Source organism: Enhydra lutris, unplaced genomic scaffold (genome assembly GCF_002288905.1).
Source record: "Enhydra lutris kenyoni isolate GAN:26980312 unplaced genomic scaffold, ASM228890v2 scaffoldscaffold1, whole genome shotgun sequence".
Lineage (NCBI taxonomy): Eukaryota > Metazoa > Chordata > Mammalia > Carnivora > Mustelidae > Enhydra > Enhydra lutris.
In genome coordinates this window covers 78,463,851-78,483,551 of record NW_019154085.1, presented here as the reverse complement: position 1 = coordinate 78,483,551, position 19,701 = coordinate 78,463,851, and the positions used below count along the sequence as shown (strand labels likewise).

Below are 19,701 nucleotides of genomic sequence, written 5' to 3'. Positions count from 1 at the left end.
AGGCTCTGGGGTTGGCCTTTGAGTAACTAATAGGGAAATCCAGTCCTCTTTCCTCCCCAGTCCCCCTTCGGAGTGTCATTTAGCTGTCAGACTGCTTTACTGAAATTTTATTTCTAAATTCCTCCTAAGAAAGTTCACCAGGAAATAAAATAATGAAAGCTTTATAGTATACAAAGTTTACTAAGGGCAAATCAAGACTTCATATCTCATTCAAAAGGGTGATTCTCAAAGTGTTGTCCTTGGACGGCAATACCATATCGCCTGGGAACATATGAGAAATGCAGATTCTCAGGCCCTACCCCAGACCTACTGTACCAGAAACTGGGTGGGGCCCAGTAATCCGAGTTTTCCCAAGTCCTGCAGGAGATTTTGCTGCACAATCCCTGCCCTGATGCTGATGTAGCTCACCGGCAGGAAGCTTTTATTGGATTGTTTGGAGACCAGAAAGGTAATTTCGTCCTAAAGTGGAACTTGAGGAATTACAAGGTCCACAGAACAGTTTGAATGAGGCCACGAAACAAGGTCTCTGCATTTGAAGAGCAAGGCTTCATATTCTTTTCCTGGGCAGGCAAAGCCAATGTCTGACAGTGAAGACAGGGTTCAGCCTGAAACCTAGGTCCACAGAGAGCCACGGTCCGACCTGTTCCCAGATCCTCTCTGCCTAGGGAGAAATGGGCGCCTGGGTGGCTCCGTAGGTTAAGCGACTGCCTTCGGCTCAAGTCATGATCCTGGAATCCCAGGATTGAGTTCCACATCAGGCTCCCTGCTCAGCAGGGATTCTGCTTCTCCCTCTCACCCTCCTCTTTCTCATGCTCTCTTTCTCTCTCAATCTCTTTCTCAAATAAAAAAATTTAAAAAAAGAAAAAAAGAAATGTGATTGTTGGAGTTGGGAAAGGAGCATGGATTCAAGTCCCACCTCTGAAGGGTTCTATTCTAGTTGTGAGAACTTGGGGGAAATTCCTCCATTCCTTTGAGACTCAGTGTCTTTGTCTTTGGAACTAATACCTCCTGCAAAGCATGGAATGGCTTATGTGTCTCACAGATAGTAGGTACTCAATAAACACTAGTTCCTTTGCTCCCTGGCTACATAGGGCTGATCCCCAGTTGGTACAGAATGGGACTAGACTCATTCAGACTGATCAATGACCATGCTGTACTAGTTAATTAGTTCACATACCAGTCCTGCTTGTAAGAATGTAAGCACACTTTCTTAAGGGACAGATGTGGATCCTCTTACAAATGCAACACTGGGGTAAGTTTAAAGTGTATTTAGACAGATGAAAAAGAAATGCTGACACTTAAATTATTGACAAGAATTACAAATTACAAATCTGTAAGAATTACAAATTCTTTTTTTTTTAATTGGTCAAATTTGAATTTTGGAAAGATGGCTGTTTCACAGTGAAAACCTCTAGGAAGATCTTTTTTTTTTTTTTCTGTTTGGTATTTTTTATTTTATTTTAAAGATTATTTATTTGAGGAAGAGAAAGAGAGACAAGAGACAGCAAGAGAGAGCATGAATGGGGAAGAGAGGGAGAATCAGGCACCCCTCGGAGCGGGGAGTCCCATGTAGGGCTCAATCCTAGGACCATGGGATCATGACCTGAGCCAAGGCCGACACTTAAGCAATTGAGCCACCCAGATCCCCCCAGTATTTTATTTTTATTTTAATTCCAGTGTAGTTAACAGACAATATTATATCAGGGTCAAGGGTACGATGGAGTGATCCAACAATTCTATATAGAAGATCTTTTCTTGAAATCACTTGTCAGGAAATTAGATGAAATGCCCATGACCTGGTGCTATGAAGCATTCTGAGAAGACTGATTGGCCATGTATAGGTCTGGGGGCACTTCCTAAACAGCTGAGAGCCCAGAACTGACTCACAGCCCCCAGTAGGTGCTGGGGGGCGGGTGCTAGGCTGCAGTTCTCAGAGAGTCCGGAGCCACGTGGTTACTCCCAGGGCTGGCACCCATGAAGGGCACTGGATGTGTTTTGGGGAGCTTTTTAGGGAGCCTTTTAGGGTCTTGGAATCTGGTCTTCATTAATGTTTTTCAGTAGGGTCTTAGTACATTAGTAAATTTGCATTTGTCATCTTGACAACTTTCTCCAATACAAAATCTACTACAAAAATCTTTGCTTTTCATCCTTAGTTCTAAAAAGTGAGTTTTAAAGAATCCCTATTGCTGCGCCAATCAAAACATCATTTAAATGCTTCAATTCTCCAGCCACTTCTGTGTTGCCTGCAAAGTCTTTACATATCTTCAGCAGATCCAGGGAGATGTCTGAAGTAGTCAGCTGACTTCATGCAGCCTAGGTGCGCTGTTACAGAAGGATTCTGTCAGTTCAACACTGGTTAAGTAAAACCGTGCAAAATAACATCAGAGAAACAAATTACCTATGACCCATATCCTCTGAGGAACCAGGTTTCAACCTTCCCTTCATTTTCTCTGAATGTGGGGCTGTTGGAAGGCACTCATTCTTACGGATGTGGCTCACCCACTAACAGACACTGTCCTATCTAATTAGTGTTTCCTACATGATTATATAGCCTATTTTTCAAACATCGCTATCACTATTTGTTCAAATTGCATGTTATTTCTTTTTAAGATGTTTATTATTTTTTACTTTTTAGACATTTATATTTTAATATTTAAAATATTGCAAGCTAAATTATATCTGTTCACATTTCTCAAATGCCCATTTCAAAAGAAAAAGATTCATCAAAAGATGAATGCTCTTCTTGATAAAAAAATCATACATGTCATTTAGGAAGGCAGAGCACACCCAGATGAAATAATAAAAGGAAAAATTTTAAAGCAGTAAATTGACAGGTGTTAAAAGAATAATTCGCAAAAATGAACAAAGTTCAAGAGGAACTAACTAGAAAAATGAACAGAACCAGGCAGTATACTCAAAAAGACCTCTGGGAAGCAGTGAAATTTATTTTGGGTTTTGGTAAAGACACATTTGGATTAGAGAAACCTTGTGAGGGGACATGTTATACAAAGTGGTAATTAACGTCTGTGAAGGGGAAGGAAAGCAGCTTTTATTTCTGATAGTTGTGGAACCATAAAAACAATTAGCTTGTTTCTTCTATTGTAAGACTTAGACTGTACAGCAGAACATATATAGTAAACAATCTATTACGTTTACTCTTCACTTCTTCCTTCTTATTTATTGAAAACCCCAGCTACATTTTTAGATGCAGATTAGCCTGCAAATGCTCTAATACTGACTACTTTCAATTTTGTTCCCCCAAAATGTACTTGTTATATCATTTTTCATCTAATTCATTTCTGTATTTTTGGCTTTGTTCTTAAGAGAACAAAAGTAAATACATGAAATAATAAAATGAATAAAATAAATAAATAAAAATAAATAAAGTAATAAATAAGTTTAAAAAAAATTAATGCCATGTAAGTATGGCATTAAATAATTGTAGACAAAGTTTGTATCCTAACTAAATGATTCCCTATCTATCATCAGTTGTGTTTTTTTTTTCCCCCAACTCCTAAGTGGAACAAACTTTCTTCTGCAAAAATTTACTTTAGTCACAAAATGTGCTGTTTCTGGTCATTTCAGAGATAAAATTCCATAAACCCAAGTGAGCACTGCTGTTTTGTAAGTGCTGTCAGGTCAATGCTGGGGAGCGGAAACCAGCTTCTCCCCGTGTGCTCTGAAGTGGAGGCATCTTTTCTGCTTCTGACTGTGAGAAATGGCTGGATGAAAGCAGCAAAATATTTCAATGATGCAGAGCAAAGGTGACTTCCTGTTTTGTTTTAGGGTTTGTTTCCTTCTCTTCTCAATGAAGGCTGTGTTTTCTGACATATTGCAATCCTTTTGCTGGGTGAAAGGGCAGGGTGCAGGGCCCCTGTAGGTCATTCCATTTACAATACGCCCCGGAGAAGGGAGAGGGGGAGAGGAAGGATGAGGGACCGCTCATTAGAGTGGAAGGGGCAGACCAGGAGGGGATCTGTTTTCTATTTTCTTCTCTAGATTGAGCTAATTTGGATGGGAAGGGTTTGATTGTTGTCAGCACCATCATGATTACTATTACCTGTGTGGTGTCGTTTTCCTACACAGTTCTCTCAAGTGTTAGGTGAAATCGTTGGTGATGAGAGATAAATAATTAGAGCCATTTTATTTTAATGAGTAAAATCAGAGGAAGAAGATATCCAAATACTTCAAAGCAGATAGTTTTTCATTCTTAACCTTAAGAAAACTCAAAAGTTCTAATTCTGCAGGGCAAAAAAAAAATTTTTAAACCTGTTTCTTCTGGTGGCCTACTTGTAATTATGTGCAGCATTTTTCTTTTCTTTTCTTTTTTTTTTTTTTGAAAGACAGTTTCCCCCCACTTTGTTATTCATAATGCGGACTCTGTAGACCTAACCTCTGGGTTCTAAGCCTCCACCGCGGCCGGCGAGGGGCTGTGTTTTCTCTGACCTGGACATTTAAAGTGACATTGCTGCAGTCCACCCTCCTCAGGTCGGACTTTCTGCAGAGCTGGTGATCCGCAGAGGTCAAGCTGTAGTTTGCTGAAAGAGCCACCTCCAGGGAGGGAGGGAGCCTGGGCGGGCTCCCCAAGAAACAGTGGGGACTTGGGGTACTCCTCCGTGAGGGATCGGGGTGGGCTTCCAGCGAGGGGCTGGGGGCTCTTCTTTGGAGCCAGTGTGGGGACGGGGAAGGGGTACATGTCTCAAGTCAGCGCCGTGTTGGACTGTAGCATCCTGGCTGCTTCTCGAGGCTTCCCTCCCTCTGCCTCCCACCAGCAGACCTTCTCTCCTCCGTCCCCGCTCCCTTCCAGGGAGCCGGCGTCGGAGGGCTGGGACTGCACCGGGGGGCGGAGCTGCCTCTCCGGCCCGGAGGTGGGAAAGTGAAGAGCCGCGGGTCGGAGGCGCGGACCTCGCGTCGGGGCTCCTGCAGCCGGCGGGTCCTTCCAGCAGCTGCGGCAGCCCGCGCCAAGCGCTGGATCTTTTTGCTCAGCCTACAAGACTTGAGAACTCTCAACTGCCCCCTCCTCCCGCATTAAGATCTTTCCCTGTGTTTTCCTCTCCATCCCCCGCCCCCCCCTTCCGTTGGAGAATTTCATGCTTCTGTTAGCACCTTTTCGTAATCCAGGGGACGTGACAGTCCAGAGCTCCAAGGGCCTCCGCTGAATTCTACTTTTGTTTTTATTTCTCCCTCGCTTCCTCTTGTTTTCCTCTAATCGGATTCATCTGCGAAGTCTGGCGCTTCTGCCAGAGGGAGCAAGGAATAAATAGATGCTGCGGCCCCAGAAGGCTTAGACGTCGGGAAAGAACAGCCAGAGCGGCAGGGGCGGCGGCGGCAGGAGGTCGGCGGAGCTCGTGGGACCCCATTGGGGGAATTTGATCCAAGGAAACTGAGATCGTCGGGGGAGGAGAAGCTCCCAGATCATTGTGTCCACTTGCAGGGGGTAAGAGGGGACGGCGGAGCGGGCCTCTCGGCGTGCTCGGCACTGCTCCACCCTGCCCCGTCCTGCCGGGATCATGGTCTGTGGCAGTCCTGGAGGGATGCTGCTGCTGCGGGCCGGGCTGCTCGCCCTGGCTGCGCTTTGCCTGCTCTGGGTGCCCGGAGCTCGGGCTGCAGCCTGTGAGCCCGTCCGCATCCCCTTGTGCAAGTCCCTGCCCTGGAACATGACCAAGATGCCCAACCACCTGCACCACAGCACCCAAGCCAACGCCATTCTGGCCATCGAGCAGTTTGAAGGTCTGCTGGGCACCCACTGCAGTCCCGATCTTCTCTTCTTCCTCTGTGCCATGTACGCGCCCATCTGCACCATTGACTTCCAGCACGAGCCCATCAAGCCCTGCAAGTCCGTGTGCGAGCGGGCCCGGCAGGGCTGCGAGCCTATCCTTATCAAGTACCGTCACTCGTGGCCCGAGAGTCTGGCCTGCGAGGAGCTGCCTGTTTATGACCGTGGCGTGTGCATCTCTCCCGAGGCTATCGTCACCGCGGACGGAGCGGGTGAGTCCTGACCCGGCCCAGCCTCTCTCCTGACCTCCAGCCACCGGGCTCCTCTCTTCTCTTGAGTTTTTGTTACTTGCCTTTGGCTTTCTAATTCTGCCTATTTTCTTGGGGTCGCTTCTCTTAGTCACTCCTCCGTGGGGCACCGCTTCTTTCTTCTCTCTTCCAGTTCCATGCCAGTAGGTAATCTTTCATTCCACTCTGCTCACACTTGTCAACGCTGACCCTGCACTTTCCATCCTTTACGTGTCCTCGTTGCCACATCTTGGATGAGTGATGCTCCTTCCTTACTGTCTTACTTTGTTTACAGGCACTGCACTTTCTTCCCGGATTCTCTTGCATTCTCAATCCTCCCTTTTCCATAGCTTTACTGTTTTAGCTGCTTGTCAAGATTGTGTGGCGAGAACAGAAAACTGAAGCACCATTTTCTTCTAATCATTAGAAATGCCTAGATAATTTCAGTAACCTTACTCTAACCCACAGATGTTAGTGGTATGTGTTTGCTCAAAGTCCAATTGGAGCAATTACCTTCACCTTAAATTTCCCTCTCCTTTCAATGAGATAAATTGTTCTTCTATTCCAGACTGAAACAGCTGTGAAACATTGCTATGCACTGCTAATTAGCTTCTGTGACTTGCTCCCAGCCACAGAGCTGGTGAAGGGAAATTGCTGGGCTCTTTTCACATTCCCACATGCCTTCAAGTCCTTTTGTAAGTGACATATGGATGAAAGGAGTTATATTTAAGGCGTGCTATCATCATTCACTCATGTAATGTTATTTTTAATCTCACTCCTTATCCCATTGTTAAGCTCTGCAAATATGCCTTTAATACTTTATTTCATGCCCTTTGTTCTGTGTGTGCATCAACCACACATCTATCTTAATCTTTCCGTACCGGAAAGCTTGATTGCAGTTCTACATTTAATAGAATCAATCACAAGTTGTTTTCTCACTAGTGTTTGGTCTAATTATGACACTCATAACTCTGAAGACCCCAGCTACACCTAGTTCACTATGGTTCATTTAATTCTCACTCAATATCACTCTTACCAATTACCCCCAAACTCAAATTTCACCCTTCATATAATTTCATATTTTTTGTGGTGGGTCCTTTTTCATCCCCTCCCCAGAGGAACTCTGTTACTAGATGCGATGACTTGATTGCCTTCTCTGTTCGTTTCCTGGGCAGCAGTATTTTCCTTCTGCCTCTCAGCTCGTCCAGCCTACACTCATGCCCTTAATCCATTTCTAGGTAATAGTTCCTGGTTGTCAAGAGAATTGACTTGGAAAAATTGCTTTCTGTGCACCTTGACCCTCTTAATGGAAAGTGAGTGAAGAGGCAAAAAGTACAAATAGCTGCAAACCCAACCCTGAACATAAGGATTCCAGCAGCTTTTCGACCATCCTCTAGGTCTTATACAGACCTATTGTCTTCTTGATTTTAATCAAGAACTGAGAACTGGCTGTATACTAGATGCAGAAAGGAATGTATTTCTTATTAGTCTTTGGCCTAAGAGCGTGCTCTTGAGCCTTTGTACTCACTAACGTCCCAGGCTGTGCAGAATCTGGAAGAGCCTGGTCAGTTGTTGCCCTGGCTTCCCAGACACTTAGAATCCGTTAAATGCTGGTGCTTCGCTCAGGCCAAGGACTAGGAATGAGGTGACTATGGCTCACTCTGAAATGCTTTCCTCCCCTTAAAGGAAAAGACTTGCTCTGAAACCTCTCTTAGAAATGGACCTCAAGTGAGAGAGGTTTGGCAAGGGTAACAGCTTTCAAAACCCATGGTCCGAATGGATGGGAAGCAGTTTTCTTAAGTGTCCCTGAATTACCTATCACTGGGGACCAAATGCAGAACAATTGCCTCATTGAAACATTCAAATAGGCCATGCATGGAAACAATTTGTCAGTTCGTGGGATCTGGTTTCTGAGCTGCTTTAAAATGCCATAATATCTGCTTTGTTGACAGCATCCTTGCTAGAAAAATACGAAGGGTTAGGTGGTAGTGGGAACCATATTTTTGTGACCGTCTCCCTTTACCACAAGCTTTGGTGCGAGTCAGAGACACCGGTGGCAGGAGGGAGCCGCAGGGGAGGTGTGGATGGGGAATGGAGAGGTGGATTCTAACCCCAAGGGTCTCCTGGCTTCCGAGGCCAGCTTGCTGAAAATTGCATTCCCTATCCTGGGTCAAACTGTCAGGCACCTGGAATTACTTAGTAAGTACCATATGTGGCTAGTTTAATTTACGATGCAATATACTCTTTGGTTCAGTGGGATATGATAGTTCATGAAGCCCTTTTTTTCTCCCTTTAGGTATAAACAGAATCACTTATGTTTTATGATTAGAATCCAGCTGAATAAAAAAATGAGGTCTCCCCAAACCATAAGTGACTCTTAATCTCACAAAACAAACTGAGGGTTAATGGGGGGAGGGGGGTTGGGGGGGGTGGGATTATGGACATTGGGGAGGGTATGTGCTATGGTGAGTGCTGTGAAGTGTGTAAACCTGGCGATTCACAGACCTGTACCCCTGGGGATAAAAATATATTATGTTTATAAAAAATAAAATTAAAAAAAAAATGAGGTCTCCCTGAATGAAAGGGGCCACTCTTCACATTCCTTTGATGCCAAGAGGATTTTGAAATCCTACCATTCACATGGGTCTGTTCGCTCCTAGCTCAGGATGATGCCACAGACAAGTTTAGGCCCATTCACAAAGCAAAGTCTATTGAAATGGAGTAGTGCTTCAAACTACTTTTTGCTTTCAAAATACTAAGGCCAACATACGTTAAAAAAAAAAAAAAAAAGTCTCCAATCCTGACCATTACCAACAAATTCACATTACATATTTTCCTTTTCCCACATTGTTTATTTACTGTAGAGCTGTGGCTTCACGCACAACTGCTTTATCTGAATGAAGACCTCTAGTCCAGTCTTCAGTACCGTGTGGCAAGTCAGGAGTGTGGGCTGGGAGCCCTGCAAACCAGGCATTGAATCTGGACTCTGCTTCCTCTCAAGTGTTATTATGGGGAAATTCCGTAAGCTCTCTGATTGAAAGTTTTCTGGGCCGTACCGTGGAGACAGCCTGCCTCTACATCCCCGGGGCATGGTGAGGATGAAATGAAGCAGCCTAGTACCTGGGACATAGTCCCTAAACAGCCTGTGCTGCTCTTCCACCATGATAATCGTTGTTCTCTCAATATGAGGTTTTCTTTTTTTGAAATGGGATGCTGGTCAGTGCAGATACAGCTTAGAACTTTCATCACTTCAGCTCCAGAAACCAAGCTGCACACCAGGAACCAAGTAGAAAAGCAGATTTTCCTTCTGAAGATATAAGCTTAATATTGCACTTTCTGCAAATGGACTTGGACCTCAGGCTCAAGAATAAATTCCTTTGGGAGCACCAGGAAGAAAGATGGAGTCTGAGGGATGTCTGTTAGTTACAAATAGTTTATCTTGGAAACGGAGAGATCAAGAATTTAAGAAAACTTATGGTATGATATTCACCAGCTATTTATTCAATGCCCATGGCTTGTCATGCCAAGGGCTTCGTAATCTATGCTCAGTCGTTGCTGGTTTCTGTGGCGGTGGTAGCTTGTCACCCCGGCTCTTGCTCAACACGTCTGCCGGCTGTCTCTTGCCGGCCTGCCCCATGCCAGCTTTCCCATGCAGGCGCTGCCGTGGAGTCATTCCTCTGTGCTCTGAGGAACAGGCAGCCTTTTCTTTAGGCCTGGTCTGCAAATATTTGAGGGGCCAAATACCAAGAAGGAAGAATTATTCAGTGTGATAGGAGGAAATGGAATGGAAAGGAGAAATGGAAATTTTAGATTAAGTCTGGAGAGAACACATTTCTGAGGACCGGTCATTCCATAAAATATTGAAAGGTACTCTGGATGGGGTAGGGACAAGAGTATCTCCGAGAGCTCTGGTATTTCATTATAGCTAACGGAATTAGTGGTAACAGAATCTTGTGTAGTCCCCAAGTCTGATTTTAATAATTCATTTTCTATTTCATTCCTATCAAACTTCCAAATAGTTGGTGCTATAAATAGCATCATTGACTCCCTTCTGTTTGGCCTTTGTCTTTCCATGAGGCGTATAGAAAGAAGAGACAGTTTTGAATAATTAAGAACTGGGTCTGTTTCTGCAGCTTCCCAGTTTTAGAGGTAGAGGCCCTTAGTTGGAATTCCAGCTTTGCCATTAAGGTTAGGCCTTGAGCGAGTCATTTGAGATTGACCCTGGGAACAGAGAAGAACAAAAGAACTATTCATGTGAAGTGCCTGAGAAATGGCAAAGCAGAGGGTAAGTGCTTAGCAAAAACAGCATGCTCCGGGAGGGGAGAGGATGCGTCCTCTCAGGAGAGGGGTCTTTGGCAGCAACAGAATAAGCAAACATATTCTGTCTGCTGTTCTAAGTGTGTTATATCAACATATTAAAATTCCATGGTAGGTACTATTATTTCCATTTTGAAGAAAAGGAAGCTGAGGCATGTAAGTGACTTGTGCAAGTTCATGAAGCTATTAAGAGGAAAGGTTCAAGCCAGAATCCGTTCTCCACTACACTTCCCGTCTCATGGAGAAAGAGGTGATTCATAACTTAAGGAAGAATCTGTGTCTTTTGACTATCAGATTTCAGTTAAAGGATCAAATTTGGGGTGCCTGAGTGGCTCAGTGGGTTAAAGCCTCTGCCTTCGGCTCAGGTCATGATCCCAGGGTCCTGGGATCGAGCCCCGCATCGGGCTCTCTGCTTGGCAGGGAACCTGCTTCCTCCTCTCTCTCCTGCCTGCCTCTCTGACTACTTGTGATCTCTATCAAATTAAAAAAAAAAAAAAAAGGATCAAATTTTGTCCATTATATTTTTTTTCAAAGATTTTATTTATTTATTTGACAGAGATCACAAGTAGAGAGGCAGGTAGAGAGAGAGGGGGAAGCAGGCTCCCTGCTGAGCAGAGAGAACCCGATGCGGGGCTCGATCCCAGGACCCCAAGACCATGACCCGAGCCGAAGGCAGAGGCTTTAACCCACTGAGCCACCCAGGTGCCCCTGTCCATTGTATTTTGAAAGCTTATGTGTACACTTATGTGTAGTTTAAGAGAATAAAGGACAGCCCTGGACAGGGATTCCAAGAGATAAGAGTTAAGTACTTCAGTGCCTTTTTGAGATAACAGAGTGCATTCCAGACTCTCACAGCTAACCCAGAGCCCCTCAATCTCATCATGCCACAAAGTGAACTCCTCATTTCCTTACCTCATCTGCCTATTCTTTTCTAGTATTTTTTATATGGTTGTGAGGCCCCATACGCATGGCTCCAGGCCTGGGAGTCAGCCTTGATTTTACCCTATTTTTTTTTTTAAAGATTTTATTTATTTATTTGAGAGAGAGAGAGAACATGAGCAGGGGGAGGAGCAGAGGAAGAAGGAGAAGCAGACTCCGTGCAGAGCATGGAGCCCAACACGCAGCTCGATCCCAGGACCCCAAGATCATGACCTGATCCGAAGGCAGACGCTTAACTGACTGAACCCCCAGGCACCCTGATTCTACCTTATTCTTTACCCCTTCCTACTCTGCATTCAGTAGATATCAAATGTTACTGGATCTACTCTGAATCCAATTTCCTCCCCTCCTTCTCTGATGTTACTCTCTTAGTTCGGATCTCAACATGTCTCACACGAATTACGTCCACAAGGAGAATAACTGGCTTGCTTACCCTCAGTATTGCCCCTCCATATTCCAACAGGATGATCTTTCTGAACTGCAGATCTGTTGCTTAAAATCCTTTGGTGTCTGTCTCTAGCCTTTATGACCTCGTCCCCTCCTACTCCTCTAGCTTCATTTCTTCCTGCTCACACTTCTGTTTTAGCCACTCTGGAAGACTTGCAGGTCCCTTGGTGAGTATTGTAGTTTCTTTCCATATTTCTTACACATGTTATTTTCTATGTGGAACCAACCTTCCCCAGCTCCTTTAGGAAACTTCTATGATTCCTACTAGAAATCCTTGGGGCATAAAACCTACTAATGCCTTTTAATGTAGGATGTAGGATTTTAATGTAGGATGATTTTGTTGGAATTCCTAAGTTGAATTTTCTGAAAATAATTTTTTTTGGATTATTTATGACCAGACAACTTTTTTTTCCCTCTTTTAATTCTAACAACTGATTTCTAAGCACTTTAAAAAACAGGAACATTTTCCTGTGAATAATAATGAAAGAAGAACATCACTTTCCTAGGTTCAGCTGTATCAAGGGTTCCCCCAGACCCAGGAGAAGAGATTTATTTTTCATTTTTATTTAAACTCTTCAACACTTAACAGTTACTTACATGCGGATTAATATAATTTCTTCATTTATAGAAAGCTCATTTTTAAAAAGAGATTTATTTGAGAGAGAGAGAGAGTGTGTGTGCATGAGCAGGGGAGGGGCAGAGGCAGAGGGAGAAGGATTCTCAAGCAGGCTCCCTGATGAGCATGGAGCCCCAGGCAGGCCTGGATCCCATGAACCTGAGGTGATGACCTGAGCCAAAATCAAGAGTTGGCTGCTTAACGGACTGAACCACCCTTGCGCCCCAGAGAGATCATTTTTGTATGGATCAAATGCGTGTTATCATGATTATTGGACTCAGGAATAAAACTGTTGGCATGTTACTTTATTTTTTTTTATTTTTTTATTTAAAAAAAAATTTTTTTTTTTAAGATTTTATTTATTTATTTGACAGGCGGAGATCACAAGTAGGCAGAGAGGCAGGCAGAGAGAGAAGGGGAAGCAGGCTCCCCGCCGAGCAGAGAGCCTGATGCGGGGCTTGATCCCAGAACCCTGGAATCATGACCTGAGCGGAAGGCAGAGGATTAACCCACTGAGCCACCCAGGCGCCCGGCATGTTACTTTAACACTTGGTTACATTTGTCATGAATAAAGTCGTTGAATAGAATAAAAGTCATAAAATTAATAGTATATGACTGAGCAGAACCTAATGTTTTAGAATCAAGTATTTGTTGCCCGTTTGTTTTTTTGGTAGTTACTATCTTTCCTTGTATATAGCTTTTAAAATACCCGGTGAATAAAAGTTAAAAAGAGATCAAAAAAAGATCAAATCCCAGATGATGATTATTAAGCCTGAGAAAGTAACTCATTAATTCTAATTGGAGTGCTATTGTCCTAAAATGATATTGAGCTACTCCTTTTTAATTTATTCATGATACAGCCTATAAGGAAAAAGGACAGAGGAAGAACGTTACTTTCTGTTAGGATAAATGGATACTAAACTTGTTAAACATAAAATGTTAGTACAAAATTAAAACATAAAAGTATGGAGTTGAAATAAATATATAGGGGCGTGCAGCAAATTCAGCATGGTGTTTTGCTGAGGCACTCTTATTCACTAGAGGCTGAGTTCTTAACTAGAACCCAGAAGAACTTTTTATAAGTACTATTTACTGTGTGTTGTTACCATTTTCTGGGATTATGGTGGAGTCACTGGCCATTTCCACCCATGTCTATTGATTGCACTGGCTTGAGTGGTCCTTGCCTGGTATGCTTGCTTTCTGCTAAAGAACTGTTTAGTTTATAGGTAACAAAGGGCATGAGAATGTGGTCTGAATGTTTTCCTGATGCACTAAAAATTTAAATATATGCTAGTCACGTGTGATAGGTCTATTTATTGAAGAGATGTATTGACTTCTGTTAGTTAAAACACAAGTGTTGCGTGAATGCTTAATATGTATGTGGATTTTATTGGGTCAGAAATTTCGTGAGACTCAAAAACTTATTAAATCCTGAAATTTTGGGCATAGTTGTTGAGGATTCAAGAAAGTGTATCATCTCTCAATCACACAAAAGAATAGATCTTGTCTTTATTTGGTCTCTAAGTAATAGAGTGCGAAGGTCATGGCACTAATAGGAATCCACTTCCTTGAGATTCCTGGGTTCTTACTCAAATTAAATTTATGACTGAATTAGATTTTTGTATGGGAAATTTTGAAATAATAATGAATAAATTGTAATTCTTTCTTTATTCTATCACCTTTCAGATTTTCCTATGGATTCTAGTAATGGAAACTGTAGAGGAGCCAGCAGTGGTGAGTATATCACTATCTTCCCAGTTTTCATTTGTGTTCAAATTAGTCTTTGTAACCTAGATACTCAACTCTTATATGGGTACATTTGTGTCCTGTGTTTTGAAAGTAAAGTTAAACATTTTAATTTTATTTTAAAAGTTAGCATATAATAAAATTGACTTTTTCTCTTGGTCATTAAAAATTGCGTGGATTTTATGAGTTCTGTGGATTTTAATGCATGGATAGACTTGTGTAACCACTACCACGATAAAGATACAGAACAGTTCTATCTCCTCAAAAGAAACTTCCTCAGGCTATCTCTTCATAATGGCAAGCTCCTCTCACCCTTAACCACTGGTCATTGCTGATCTATTCCCTTCTCTAGCTTTGTGTTTTTGAGATGATCTTATAAATGGAATGGTAGAGTATGTAACCTTTTGAGTTTGGTTTATTTTACTTATTACAACGCCTTTGAGCTTTATCCAAGTTGTTGGTGCATGTAGCAATATCGATGTTTTAATTGCCAAGTATTTTATGCCTTGAGTCCATTACTATTTGTTTGGCCATTCATGTCTTGAAGGATTGTCAGGCTGGTTCTAGTTTTTGTCAGTCATGGGTAGACCTACTATAAACATTTGTGTAAAGGTTTTTGTATAAATATAAGTCTTCATATCTTTAGGGCAGATATCTAGGAATAGCATTACTGGGATTATATGGTAATGTGTTTAACTTTGTAAAAAACAGCCAAACTGTTTCCAAAATGGTTATTCAATTTTACAGTAGCGATATGTAAGAGTTCCAGTTGCTGTGTATCCTTTTTGGCCTGTGATATTTTCAGGTTTTTATTTTCTTAATCCTAGCTATTTTAATAGGTGTGGAGTGGTAGCTCACACCTATTAAAGTAGTGCTGTATTCTGGATATAAAGAACTATCTTTTTGTTCCTTTGATTTTCTCCATTGTTCCCTTTTCAATTTTATTGATTTCCACTCAGTATTTCTTTCCTCTGCTTGTGTAGGATTTAATTTTGCTGTCTTTTTTTTCCCCCTTAAGGTAGAAGATTAAATTATGATTTGAGACTTTTCTTTTTTTCTAGTATAGTAATTTAATGCTATAAGTATCCATCTAAGGATGGCTTTATTTGCTTTTTACAGAGTTCGATAGGTTTTATTTTAATTTTTCTTCAGTGTAAAATATTTTATAATTTCCCCTGAGACTACCTCTTTGACTCATGAATTACTTAGGATTATGCTGTTAAATTTGCTATTTGGAGATTTTTCTCTTTACTTTAAGTTGTTATATTTTATTCTAATTCCCCTATGACTAGAGAACATACTTTGAATAATCTTGATTCTTTTAAATTTGTTAAGGTTTATTCTATGGCCCAGGATATGATTTATCTTGGGGAATGTTTTATTTGCACTTGGCGAGAAAATATATATATTCTGCAGTTGTTGGGTAGAATGTTCTTTTATTTATTTATTTATTTGGGGGAGGGAAAGAGAGAGACAGACAGAGATAGTGAGACAGCCCAAACAGGGAGGAGAGAGAGAAGCAGGCTCACTGCTGAGCAAGGAGCCCAATGTGGGGCTTGATCACGGGACCCTGGGATCATGACCTGAGCCAAAGGCAGATGCTTAACTGACTGAGCCACCCAGGCATCCCAGGTGGAATGTTTTTTAAATGTCAATTAGTTTAGTTTATACTGTTGTTTAGTACTTTTATATTCTTTCCCCTTTTCTGTGTACTAGACCTATTGATTACTTTGAGATTAATATTTAAGACTTCAAATATTAATAATAATATTTAATATTTAATTTAAGTCTTCAAATATTAATATTGTAGTCTTTACTATTTCTCTTTTCAAGGCTGTCAGGTTTGTTTCATGTATTCTGAAACTGTTATTTGGTGCCTCCACAGTTAGTATTTTTATGTCTAATTGGGGAATTGACCCTTCATCATGTAATGTCCCTCTTTATCTCTGGTAATTTTCTCTGCTCTAAGGTCTATTTTCTTTAATTATTAATATTAATAATAATTAGTTTATAATAATTTTTTATACTTTATTATAAATAGTTATATTAATTAACTTCAGCTTTCTTTCAATTAGTATTTGCAAGGTAATCTTTATCCTTTTACTTTTAACATACTTATATTACTATGTTTTAAATAAATTTCTTGTAGACCTGGTATAATTGGGTCATTTTTTTGTTGGTATTGGTATCTTTTGTCCATTTTACCAACCTTTGTCTTTTGATTGATGTGTTGAGACCATTTACATCTAATGTCATTACTGATATGTTTGTACTTAGATATACCATTTTATTATTTGTTTTCTGTTTGTCCCTTCTCTTTTTCATTCCTGTTTTCTATTTCCTAATTTATTTTGGATTATGTGAAAGTCTCTCTCTCTCTCTCTCTCTCACACACATACATGTATGCAACATATAGATATATCACAAGATATATATATATATATATATATATATATATATATATATATATATATAAAATGAGAATATGTATACTTGTATTTTTTTCTTTCAGGCATTAAAAATGCTTCTTTTAAAGATTTATTTATCTTTGAAAGAGGAGGGCCAGAGGGAGAGTGAGAGACAGAATCTCAAGCAGACTCTGTGCTGAGCATGGAGCCTGATGGGAGGCTTGATCTTATGACCTTGAGATCATGACCTGACCTGAAACCAAGAGTTGGAGATGCTTAACCAATTGGGCCACCCAGGAACCCTGACATTAAAAATGTTTTAAACAACTCAATAGGAGAATAGCTTACTGTCTTTACACAGATATTTTTAATTTCTATTGTTTTTTTCCCTGATTTCTTGTATTTCTTCTGCCTGAAGAGCATCCTTCAACACTTCTTCTAGGGCAGTTTTGGTGGCAATAAATTCTCTTCATTTTCCTTTATCTGAAAATATCTACCTTTCACCTTTTCCTGAAGGACATTTTCACTGTATAGAATTCTGGGTTGGTAGTTCATTCAGTGCTTAAAAAAGTTATTCCACTTACTTCTGTCCTCTATGTTTCTCATGGAAAATTGGTAGTCATTCAAATCATTGTTCCCTTATATATAATGCATCAATTTTCTCTGGTTGCTTTCAAGAATTCTTCAGTCTTTAGTTTTTAGTAGTTGGATTATGCTCTGTCTGGACATTTGATTTCTTTAGATTTATCCTGTTTTAGGATTAATTGATTTTCTTGAGTCTATAAGTTTTTGCATTTGTCAAATTTAGGAGGCTTTCAGCAACCATTTCTTCAAATATTTATTTTTACAGCGCATTCTTTTCTACTTCCAAGTCTGTGATGATGTGAATGTTAGAGCTTTTGTTATTGTCCCACAGGTCCCAGAGGTTCTGTTCATTCCCCTCCCGAACTTTTCTGTTTCTTCAGATTAGATAATTTCTTTTAATCTTTCTTCAAGTTCATTGAATTTTTCCTTGATCATGTCTGTTCTGCGATGGAGCCCATCCAGTAAATTTTTTATTTCAGTTAATGCAATTTTCAACATTCAAAATTTCCAACTGGTTCTTCATTGTATGTTAGATTTCTTTCTTGAGACTTTCTATCTTTCCATTCATTTCAAGGGTGTCCACTATTGCTTTTGGGGGAATTTTTATAAAAACTGCCTTGAAATTATTGTTGGATAACTTTAACATTTGTGTCATCTGATTTTTTCCCTGTACATATTGAGATTTTTTTTGATTCTTCATATGCAGAGTAATTTATTGCATTCTGGTCATTTTGATTATTATGTTCTAAGAACTGGGGTCTTATTTAAAGTTCTATGAAGAATGTTGATATTTTTATTTTAGGAGGAATCAGTCTTGCTGCATTAAAGCAGCAAATTCTGAATTGTCTTCTGTAGGTTGTGCTTTCAGTATCAGTTCCATTGTCAATCTTTGCAATGCCTTTCAGGTCCACTCCATATGTATCCTACCCAGTGGTCAGTGTGAGATCAAGGCAATGATCTATCCCATAGTTTAGTTTTCAAAGTCTGTAGTATACTGTTTAGTGTCAGATTTATATATACCCAGAGGTGAACCTACCAGTAAATAATTTTATGGATTTTTTTCCATATCTCCTCCCTCTCTGTGGTCTTCTCAGTACTTTTCAGTTCATTGGGGGCTCCTCTTTTTGTCTTTTGGCCAGAAATCTGGAGATTTATTTATCCCACTCTCTGATGTATTTCCTGTGACTGACTCTGCATCTGAGGCCAGATGGTGTGCTCCCACAAAGTGATGAGATTTTGCCCTAGTCTCTTGACACGACATGTCTAATCAGAAAGGAAGGTTCTCCAACATCAGCAGTTTAGACTCCTGAGGGCCTCCCTTGGTGCAGCTATTGTTAGCACTGCCCCAGGATTGCTTGATGGATGGGGTATAAGAGAATGGAGTGTTAGAAGACCCTTTTCCTATTTTTTGAGTCAGAACTAAGGGGCTTTTCCTGAAGGACTCTGATTGTATCATGCCACTTACAAGCAATGGGGCTGTGTTGAAACTAGGCTGGGGGATACCAAAGGAGAAAAATTGATGAGCCTACTACCAGTTTGATAGTATTTGTCTTCTCCCCCAATCTTCCTGCTACTATTTACTTTTTGGAGTCCTTAAGTAGTTGCTTTATGGATTCTGTAACTGTGTTCAGGGGAGAGACAGGGTGGAGGTTAGTTACTCCATCTTACCATAAAACAAGCTTTCAAATCGAATACTTGATATGTATGTGCAAAAAACTCCCACAAATCATAAGCATGCAGTTCAGTGACTTGTCACAAAGTAAACACTCTTGTGTAATGACCACACAGATCAAGCTATATACCACTACTAGCACCTCAGAAACCTCCTTGTGTCTTTTCCAAATCGTTCCTTCCACTCTGCTTTCCAAAGATAACTACTAGCAGAAATTCTAATAGCATATATTAATTTTGCCCAACTTTGATCTTTTATGATTAACATATATGTGTGTATATATATACATATTGCAATTTTTTTGAGAGACGTGTGCGTATGTGGCTTCCTTTGCTCTTTATTATGCTGTATATGGTAGTATTTCTGGATTTTCATTGTTGTATAGTATTTTATTATATGAATATACCACACATTATTTTAATGTTCTTGGATATTTGGGTTGTTTCTAGTTTTTATTTCTATGATTAGTGCTGTATTTGCGTTTACAAGAACATTATCACTACAGTTAGTTACTATATACCTTTTCTATTTCACTTTCCTCTAGGAATTTGCATTGATTTGGGTCTGTGTATCCTGCCTTTCAGGTGTCTTTTTTTTTTTTTTTTTTTTCAGATTTATTTATATTGAGAGGAAGAGAACGGGAGAGAGAGGGGTCATTCCCCTCCATGGCCTTGAGATTAGTGGGAACTTCTTTTCTACATTTGCTTTCATTTCTGATTTAGCCTTCACAGTCCACATATCCTTTCCTTTTGGACTAGACAAGCTTCCTTGAGCACATCATATCCTTCTTTACAGCTCCTTGAGTTCTCAACACCTGCCATTCAAAGTAAAAACAAATAATGATTATACTTTTACTCCCCACCCCGCCACACACACACACACAAAAAACCTCCCCAGATTTAATGGTCTTTCAATGTGTTGAAGCCCTGTCATGATAAAAATATTTAATGAAGGAAAAACAGGAGGAA

The 19,701-nt window shown here is 40.7% G+C and overlaps 1 protein-coding gene across 1 annotated transcript in view; it reads left to right on the top strand.

Moving 5' to 3' along the window:
* The first annotated feature begins 5,115 nt into the window (after positions 1-5,115).
* The window catches only part of LOC111141296 (frizzled-related protein), a 33,608-nt gene continuing 19,022 nt past the window's right edge, over positions 5,116-19,701 (top strand). The window contains exons 1-2 of the mRNA XM_022493755.1: positions 5,116-5,988; positions 14,009-14,056. Coding sequence (XP_022349463.1) covers positions 5,511-5,988; positions 14,009-14,056 — 526 coding nt within the window. The 5' untranslated portion in view covers positions 5,116-5,510. The remainder of the gene's footprint in view (positions 5,989-14,008; positions 14,057-19,701) is intronic.